Raw genomic sequence first — 9,846 nt, 5'->3', positions numbered from 1 at the left:
GGAAACAATAGCAAAGATCAATAAAACTAAAGGCTGGTTCTTTGAGAAGATAAACAAAATTGATAACCCATTAGCCAGACTCATCAAGAGAAAAAGGGAGAAGACTCAAATCAATAGAATTAGAAATGAAAAAGGAGAAGTAACAACTGACACTTCAGAAATACAAAGGATCGTGAGAGATTACTACAAGCAACTCTATGCCAGGACAACCTGGAAGAAATGGACAAATTCTTAGAAAAGCACAACCTTCTGAGACTGAACCAGGAAGAAATAGAAAATATAAACAGACCAATCACAAGCACTGAAATTGAAACTGTGATTAAAAATCTTCCAACAAACAAAAGTCCAGGACCAGATGGCTTCACAGGTGAATTCTACCAAACATTTAGAGAAGAGCTAACACCTATCCTTCTCAAACTCTTCCAAATATAGCAGATGGAGGAACACTCCCAAACTCATTCTATGAGACCACCATCACCCTGATACCAAAACCAAATAAAGATGTCACAAAAAAAGAAAACTATAGGTCAACACCACTGATGAACATAGATGCAAAAATCCTCAACAAAATGCTAGCAAACAGAATCCAACAGCACATAAAAGGATCATATACCATGATCAAGTAGGGTTTACCTCAGGAATGCAAGGATTCTTCAATATATGCAAATCAATCAATGTGATACACCATATTAACTAATTGAAGAATAAAAACTATATGATAATCTCAATAGATGCAGAAAAAGCTTTCGACAAAATGCAACACCCACTTATGTTAAAAACCCTCCAGAAAGTAGGCATAGAGGGAACTTATCTCAACATAATAAAGGCCATATATGACAAACCCACAGCCAACATCATTCTCAATAGCGAAGAACTGAAACCATTTCCACTAAGATCAGGAACAAGACAAGGTTGCCCAATCTCACCACTATTATTCAACATAGTTTTGGAAGTATTAGCCCCAGCAATCAGAGAAGAAAAAGAAATAAAAGGAATGCAAATTGGAAAAGAAGAAGTAAAGCTGTCACTGTTTGCAGATGACATGATACTATACATAGAGAATCCTAAAGATGCTACCAGAAAACTACTAGAGCTAATCAATGAATATGGTAAAGTAGCAGGATACAAAATTAAGGCACAGAAATCTCTTGCATTCCTATACACTAATGATGAAAAATCTGAAAGAGAAGTTAAGGAAACACTCCCCTTTACCTTGCAACAAAAAGAATAAATACCTAGATACCTAGGAATAAACCTACCTAAGGAGACAAAAGACCTGTATGCAGAAAACCAAAAGACACTGATGAAAGAAATTAAAGATGATACACACAGATGGAGAGATATACTATGTTCTTGGATTGGAAGAAACAACATTGTGAAAATGACTATGCTACCCAAAGCAATCTACAGGTTCAGTGCAATCCCTATCAAACTACCAATGGCATTTTTCATAGAACTAGACAAAAAATTTCACAATTTGTATGGATACACAAAAGACCCCAAGTAGCCAAAGCAATCTTGAGAAAGAAAAACGGAGCTGGAGAAATCAGGCTCCCTTGACTCCAGACTACACTACAAAGCTACATTAATCAAGACAGTATGGTACTGGCACAAAAACAGAAACATAGATCAATGGAACAGGATAGAAAACTCAAGAGATAAACCCATGCACATGTGGTCACCTTATCTTTGCTAAAGGAGGCAAGAACATGCAATGGAGAAAAGATAGCCTCTTCAATAAGTGGTGCTGGGAAAACTGGACAGCTACATGTAAAAGAATGAAATTAGAACACTCCCTAACACCTTACACAAAAATAAACTCAAAATGGATTAAAGACCTAAATGTAAGGCCAGACACTATCAAACTCTTAGAGGAAAACATAGACAGAACACTCTATGACATAAATCACAGCAAGATCCTTTTTGACCCACCTCCTAAAGAAATGGAAATAAAAACAGAAATAAATAAATGGTACCTAATGAAACTTAAAAGCTTTTTAACAGCAAAAGGAACCATAAACAAGATGAAAAGACAACCCTCAGAATGCGAGAAAATATTTGCAAACAATGCAACTCACAAAGGATTAATCTCCAAAATATACAAGCAGCTCATGCAGCTCAATATCAAAAACACAAACAACCCAATCCAAAAATGGGCAGAAGACCTAAACAGACATTTCTCCAAAGAAGATACACAGATTACCAACAAACACATGAAAGGATGCTCAACATCACTAATCATTAGAGAAATGCAAATCAAAACTACAATGAGGTATCACCTCACACCAGTCAGAATGGCCATCATCAAAAAATCTACAAACAGGGCTTCCCTGGTGGCGCAGTGGTTGAGAGTCTGCCTGCCGATGCAGGGGACACAGGTTCGTGCCCCAGTCCGGGAAGATCCCACATGCCACGGAGTGGCTAGGCCCGCGAGCCATGGCCGCTGAGCCTGCGCGTCCAGAGCCTGTGCTCCGCAACGGGAGAGGCCACAACAGTGAGAGGTCCGCGTATCGCAAAAAAAAAAAAAAAAAAAAAAGAAGAAGAAATCTACAAACAATAAATGCTGGAGAGGGTGTGGAGAAAACGGAACCCTCTTGAACTGTTGGTGGGAATGTAAATTGATACGGCCACTATGGAGAACAGTATGGAGGTTCCTTATACCATACGACCCAGCAATCCCACTACTGGGCATATATCCTGAGAAAACCATAATTCAAAAAGAGTCACGTACCACAATGTTCACTGCAGCACTATTTACAGTAGCCAGGACATGTTAGCAACCTAAGTGTCCATAAACAGATGAATGGATAAAGAAGATGTGGCACATATATACAATGGAATATTACTCAGCCATAAAAAGAAACGAAATTGAGTTATTTGTAGTGAGATGGATGGACCCTGAGTCTGTCATTCAGAGTGAAGTAATTCAGAAAGAGAAAAACAAATACCATATGGTAACACATATATATGGAATCTAAAAAAAAAATGGTTTTGATGAACCTAGGGGCAGGACAGGAATAAAGACGCTGACGTAGAGAATGGACTTGAGGAGACGGGGAGGGGGAAGGGTAAACTGGGACGAAATGAGAGAGTGGCATGGACATATATACACTACCAAATGTAAACTAGATAGCTAGTGGGAAGCAGCTGCAGAGCACAGGGAGATCAGCTCGGTGTCTTGTGTCCACCTATAGGGGTGGGATAGGGAGGGTGGGAGGGAGACGCAAGAGGGAGGGGCTATGGGGATTACGTATACGTATAGCTGCTTCACTTTGTTATACAGCAGAAACTAACACACCATTGTAAAGCAATTATACTCCAATAAAGATGTTTAAAAAAAAAAGAGCGAACAGGCAGTGCTTCCAAGAGAAACTAGGCTCGCCTGTAAGACTGTAAATCCCCAGTCACCAAACGGTGTATAAGGGCTACTCCGTACCAAAGAATTTCAGCGCCTGCAGAAGCGTGGCCTAATTCTGAAGGTCCCTCGGCCTCGAGTTATGATTCTTAGAGTCTGATTTTTGGTCCGTGCGATCCACGTATCAACACGCAGGGACGTGCGCCCGGCGTGCAACCGGCGCGCCAGGAGCCGGCAGCTCTCAATAACTTTGATCCCAGGCTGCCTCAGGCTGAGTGGCTAGACATCCGACACGCCTCCTCGGCCCCACCCCTCGGCCCCCGACGCCCTGGGGGGCGGGACACGCAGACGCCGTGCCCTGCCATTGGCCCGCGCCGGCAGGGGAAATGGGGCCTGACTAGTCCGCGTCCCTGCTGTGTTGTCAGTCGGCGGCGGCTAGAGGACACGGTCAAGATGGCGGTGGTGGCTGGCTTGACGCGGAGACCCCTTGAGCAGGTCGGCAGCGGCTCTCGGGCCCGTGACCCTGCGCGATCCCTGCCCAGTCTGCGTCCCCTCTGAGCGTCCTCTCTCTCTCTATCTCTCTCTCTCTCTCTCCCCGCCAGGTCTCCGGGCTGCTGAGGAGGCGCTTCCACCGGACCGCGCCGGCTGCTCTGCAGGTAACTGGCCTGGAAGCTAGCCGGGCCGGCGAGGCCCCTCGTCCCGGCGCGGAGGCTGGGGCCGCATGTCACCCACGCGAGGCTCAGGGGAATCAGATGTCCGATCTGAGGGAACTAGACTTGACGCTTCTTCCCTCATCCTCCCCCTTAAAATTTTTTACTGTGGTAAAATATACATAAGAAAATTTACCCTTTTAAACTGTATATGCAGTGGGACTAAGTACATTCACCACGTTGTCCATTCACCACCAGAACTTTATCATCATCCCAAACAGAAACTGTACCCATTGAACAATAACTTTCCATCCCATTAGCCCCTGGTAACCTGTATTGTACGTTCTGTGCCTATTAATTTATCTACTCTAGGGACCTCCCATAAATGGAATCATACAGCATTTGTCCTTTTATGTCTGGCTTATTTCACTTAGCATGTTTTCAAGGTTCATCCATGTTGTAGCATGTGTCAGAATTTCATTCCTTTTTAAGGCTGAATGATATTCCGTTGTAGGCATATACCACATTTTGCTGATCCATTCATCTTTGGTGGACATTTGGGTTGCTTCCACCTGTTGGATTTGTGAATAATGCTGCTGTGAACATCAGTGTGCGATTATCTGGGTCCCTGCTTTTCAGTTCTTTTGGGTCTATATCTAGAAGTGGGATTGTTGGATTATATGGTAATTCTGTGTTCAACGTTTTGAGGAATTGCCCACTCTTCCCCTTTTTGTTACTGGAGGACTCTACCAACCTGTGTAGTAAAATAACTCCTACATCCTGAAGGCAAAGTGTTTGGCAGTGCCTGGCACCTAGTGAGCGCTCAATATGTAGTATTATTTAGGCTTCCTTGACTGTTCGCTGCCCCACAGTATACCAGATGTGGAAATAAAATTACCTAGTACACTTTTCTACTTAGGAAGCCACCTATGAGCTGGTACGGCCAGCAAGCAGATTTCTTAAGCTTAGGTGCACATCAATAAAGTGTTCAGGATACTTCTCATTTACACATCCAATCAAAGACTGGCTATGAGTGATAGAAATGTTACTTTTTGAACTTTTGAAGAGAAGCCTGTTCTAGTGATAGTTTTTACATTGTGTGCTGTGGGCAGCCTAGGTCAAGAGAGAGAATCTCAATAGTCTCCTAAGTAATGCTGTAGCTTATTGACTGCTTTCCCGTACCTGTGACAGGTGACAGTTCGTGAGGCTATAAATCAAGGTATGGATGAGGAGCTGGAAAGAGATGAGAAGGTATTTCTACTTGGGGAAGAAGTTGCCCAATATGATGGGGCATATAAGGTAACCAAGATACATGAAAGCTATACAGAACTGAGGTGGCCATTTGCCCCCAGTACAATTAAAGGTAATGGGGTCATTGCTTAATTGTAGGTTAGTCGAGGCCTGTGGAAGAAATATGGAGATAAGAGGATCATAGACACTCCCATATCTGAGGTAAGCCTTCCATCCGGAAGCAGACCTTTGAGGGGCATGTCTATTAAAGTGTACTGTTCTAATTTTTGTGGATTTTTACTTATGTTTGCGTTTTACGTTCTAGATGGGTTTTGCTGGAATTGCTGTAGGTGCAGCTATGGTATGTAGTCCTCTTTATGAATCTTATCCAAAGAGATTACTTTCAACATGACCGTTTAAAAACATTGCTTGAATGTTGGGGGAGCGAAGTGGTGGTGTGCTACTCTAAATTGCTCTTTCTCGTCTTTTTAACATCTGTGTTTTTGATTTGACAGGCTGGGTTGCGGCCCATTTGTGAATTTATGACCTTCAACTTCTCTATGCAAGCCATCGACCAGGTTATAAACTCAGCTGCCAAGACCTACTACATGTCAGGGGGCTTTCAGCCTGTGCCCATAGTCTTCAGGGGGCCCAATGGCGCCTCAGCAGGCGTAGCTGCCCAGCACTCACAGTGCTTTGCTGCCTGGTATGGGCACTGCCCAGGCTTAAAGGTGGTCAGCCCCTGGAGTTCAGAGGATGCAAAAGGACTTATTAAATCAGCCATTCGGGATAACAATCCAGGTCAGTAGCATGACGTGTTGTGGGTCTCTTTTGAACATTAAAGAACAAAAATGAAATATCTGCATGGAAGGAACCATTGAAGACTTCTAGTTAGGCTTAGATGTATCATATAAAATGTTAGTGATTTACAGATATAGTAAAGATAGGAAAAAATGTGGTGTTCTTCTTATTTCTGACTATAACGGGGCCAATTAGATACCGGAGAAATTTGCTGCATACCTACAACACCGGTTTAACCCCATAGATAAAATCAGGATTGCCCAGACTACAGATGTCTGTACTTAAACCATCCTCAAGGCTACTGGACACGATAGGTATGAGGCTTCCTAATCAGCACAGTGAAACTTTTCACAATATGAATGATAGTGTTGCATATACTTTTTTTGGGGGGGGGGGTTCACAGGCCTCTCACTGTTGTGGCCTCTCCCGTGGCGGAGCACAGGCTCCAGATGCGCAGGCTCAGCGGCCATGGCTCACGGGCCCAGCCGCTCCGCGGCATGTGGGATCTTCCTGGACCAGGGCACGAACCCGTGTCCCCTGCATCGGCAGGCGGACTCTCAACCACTGCGCCACCAGGGAAGCCCGCATATACATTTTTAGTCATGTAGTTACTTTGGTTTAAATATTTATATTTTGCAGTGGTGGTGCTGGAGAATGAATTGATGTATGGAGTTCCTTTTGAACTTCCCCCAGAGGCTCAGTCAAAAGATTTTCTGATTCCTATTGGAAAAGCTAAAATAGAAAGGCAAGGTAAGAGAAATTAGTATACATGTAAACATTATTTGTAATCCGTGCCCTCTATTTATGTTGGTCAAATTCAGTCTAGAAGTCACTGCCCTTTACTTTGACTAGGAAATTATAGGATGAGTTCAAGTTTAAAATGTGTCATGCCCTGATTGTGCATATATTTGTTCTTTTCTAAATCTTGGTCCAGTAGATTTGTATTTCGTTTCTAGAAAGGCTGCCACATTCCTCATCTCGCTGGAGTGTAGTTGAGTTTAAGATTCTAAAATGAAGAAGAACCATAGCTGGCTGCAGAGCAGGACAGTGTCTTTGGTTTCAACCTGACCTCTTATCTGTGACCACTTTGTTTCAGGGACACATGTAACCATAGTTTCCCATTCAAGACCTGTGAGCCACTGCTTAGAAGCTGCAACGGTGCTATCTAAAGAGGGAATTGAATGTGAGGTGAGTGGACATTCACTTGTTCTTAAAGAATCAGGGGACTTCCCTGGTGGTGCAGTGGTTAAGAATCCACCTGCCAACGCAGGGGACGCAGGTTCGAGCCCTGGTTCGGGAAGATCCCACATGCCGCGGAGAACTAAGCCCGTGCGCCACAACTGCTGAGCCTGTGCTCTGGAGCCCGCGAGCCACAGCTACTGAGCCCATGTGCCACAACTACTGAAGCCCGTGCACCTAGAGCCCGTGCTCCACAACAAGAGAAGCCACCGCAGTGAGAAGCCTGTGTACCACAACGAAGTGTAGCCCCCGCTTGTTGCAACTAGAGAAAGCCCACACGGAGCAATAAAGACCCAACACAGCCAAAAATAAATAAATAGGGCTTCCCTGGTGGCGCAGTGGTTGAGAGTCCGCCTGCCGATGCAGGGGACACAGGTTCGTGCCCCGGTCCGGGAAGATCCCACATGCCGCGGAGCGGCTGGGCCCATGAGCCATGGCCGCTGTGCCTGCGCGTCCCGAGCCTGTGCTCTGCAACGGGAGAGGCCACAACAGTGAGAGGCCCGCGTACCATACACACACACAAAAATAATAAAATAAATAAATAAATAAATAAAATTTATTAAAAAAAAAAAGAATCAGAAAGGTCCCTTGAAGTTTAAGACCCAGAAAGAGGCGTTTGAGTTCTGTAACAGGTTAATTAGGTATAAAATCTTGCTTTGTCACTTAGTTCTGCCTCTGCTTAAAGCTGGGAGCCTACTTGCTTTTCAAATACCTAGCCTTCTCCCACCTAGGGTCTGGATCTTTTTAGTATGTGTTTTGTCAAGTTAAGACCCAACCTTGGAGCTGGAGTTTGGGAGAAGAGAAAACTTAGAAGTCATCGAGTCTAACACTTTCATAACCAGGAGGTACCACTTCCTAGTTGACACTTGGGCATGTTACGTACTCGAAATCTCTGCCATCAGCTGTAAAATGAGGATAATACATTTACTGTCCCGTCAGGGTGGTTGTAGAATTATACTTAGTGTAGTGCCTGGTACAGGGTAAGCGGTCACATGTTAGTTATTATTTCGATAAGGAGGAAGTTAAGGCCAAGGGAGGATAATTGAATTCTGTAAGTGAACAAAGCTGCTTGTAGTAGAGAGAAAGATTTTTGTTTTAATTACAGTTTCCCTTTTGACAGTTTGTTCATGAATGGGCAGATTGTGTTTCCCTAGACCCAAAGATTAAAAGGAAACAAGAAAGGAAGTGGCATTTTGGGGATAAGACTATATTTGTGAGGAAGTGGCTCTGTAAAGCTATTTATTATCTGTTTAGGTGATAAATATGCGAACCATCAGACCAATGGACATTGAAACAATAGAAGCCAGTGTCATGAAGACCAATCACCTTGTAACTGTGGAAGGAGGCTGGCCACAGTTTGGAGTAGGAGCTGAAATCTGTGCCAGGATCATGGAAGGTATTTCAGAGAAACTGATTCCAGAATAGTTAAACTGTAATAAACACTGTGTTACAGGACAAAACAATCAAAAGCTAGGGGTGGTCAGATGACTTGAATTTTCAACTTGTCAGCTTGGTATTTTTCCTTTGGGTAAATGTTTAAGAAAGCAAGGCCAGAAACAATTCTCTGTAATTAGCATTCCTTTCAGATTTCATATTTCCTTCTTCAGATTTTCCTTCTCTGGGCAGCCATACCTGCTATGCTGAGGTGGTGGTGCTCAGCTGGTTTTTCATGCCTCTCTAATTTGCGCCTCCTTCCCTCTTAGGCCCCGCGTTCAATTTTCTGGATGCTCCTGTAGTTCGTGTCACCGGTGCCGATGTCCCTATGCCTTATGCAAAGGTTCTAGAAGACAACTCTGTACCTCAGGTTAAAGACATCATATTTGCAATAAAGAAAACACTAAATATGTAGCTTGGACTTGAATTTCAAGTCATTGGGATTTCCTTAAAATACTTAATGACATTTCATCTGGATTGTCCTATAAGACCTTTTGATTTGTAAAGCTATGTCTAAAGCAACAACACACGTTTTTGTACTGGGAAGAAGTTTAAATATGTCTGTGGAGAAACTCTCCACTCTCCTGCCTAGGGTCCACGCTTTTTTTATCTGTTACAATAGCCATGTTCTTTGAATAAGATTAATGTAAAATTTTACCCTCTCATTAGAAGGACAAGGTATAAATGTGGCAAGAGTCCTGATGAAAGATACCTCCAAAAAAACATAACTTATATGTATAAATAAAAGCATATAATCTACATTTACTGTTAGACTGTTTTGATAAGGAATAAAGGAATTCCTAACTATGACTAAATGTATTTTTGTATTCTTGAGATAATAAATGTGGGATAGAAGTCTTAAAATTCTGTTAAGAAATTACTGCCATCAGGAACTAATCAGTAATCATTAATTTCCTAGACTGCATTACTTACTTAAAACAGGAACTTGCCCCCCGACTCTTCAAATGCCTAATTCTAGTAGGTTCTCTTTAAAGTTAAACCAAAATCTGTGTTAGGTATTTTTCCCACTGCCAACAAACACACACTCTGCCATACACTGCCCTCTTCAGAAGTTGAGATGGAAAAGATAGATTTAAATTAGTTATAGAAGCATACAAGTGGTACCTAATTAAAACA

At 42.9% G+C, this 9,846-nt stretch overlaps 1 protein-coding gene across 1 annotated transcript; it reads left to right on the top strand.

Moving 5' to 3' along the window:
- Window positions 1–3,731: 3,731 nt before the first annotated feature.
- PDHB (pyruvate dehydrogenase E1 subunit beta) lies at window positions 3,732–9,524 on the top strand. The gene is made up of 10 exons (XM_022572734.2): window positions 3,732–3,850; window positions 3,958–4,011; window positions 5,197–5,304; window positions 5,395–5,457; window positions 5,561–5,596; window positions 5,751–6,036; window positions 6,676–6,786; window positions 7,133–7,224; window positions 8,530–8,671; window positions 8,979–9,524. The coding sequence occupies exons 1-10, from the start codon at window positions 3,809–3,811 to the stop codon at window positions 9,122–9,124; spliced, it is 1,080 nt and encodes a 359-aa protein (XP_022428442.1). The 5' UTR covers window positions 3,732–3,808; the 3' UTR covers window positions 9,125–9,524.
- The last annotated feature ends 322 nt before the right edge of the window (window positions 9,525–9,846 follow it).

The sequence above is a fragment of the Delphinapterus leucas genome, chromosome 10 (assembly GCF_059928025.1).
Source record: "Delphinapterus leucas isolate spDelLeu-1000000601 "Yukka" chromosome 10, BTC_Dleu_Yukka2, whole genome shotgun sequence".
Classification (NCBI taxonomy): domain Eukaryota; kingdom Metazoa; phylum Chordata; class Mammalia; order Artiodactyla; family Monodontidae; genus Delphinapterus; species Delphinapterus leucas.
The sequence above is the reverse complement of the archived record's forward strand: the minus strand, read 5'-3'. Positions and strand labels throughout refer to the sequence as shown.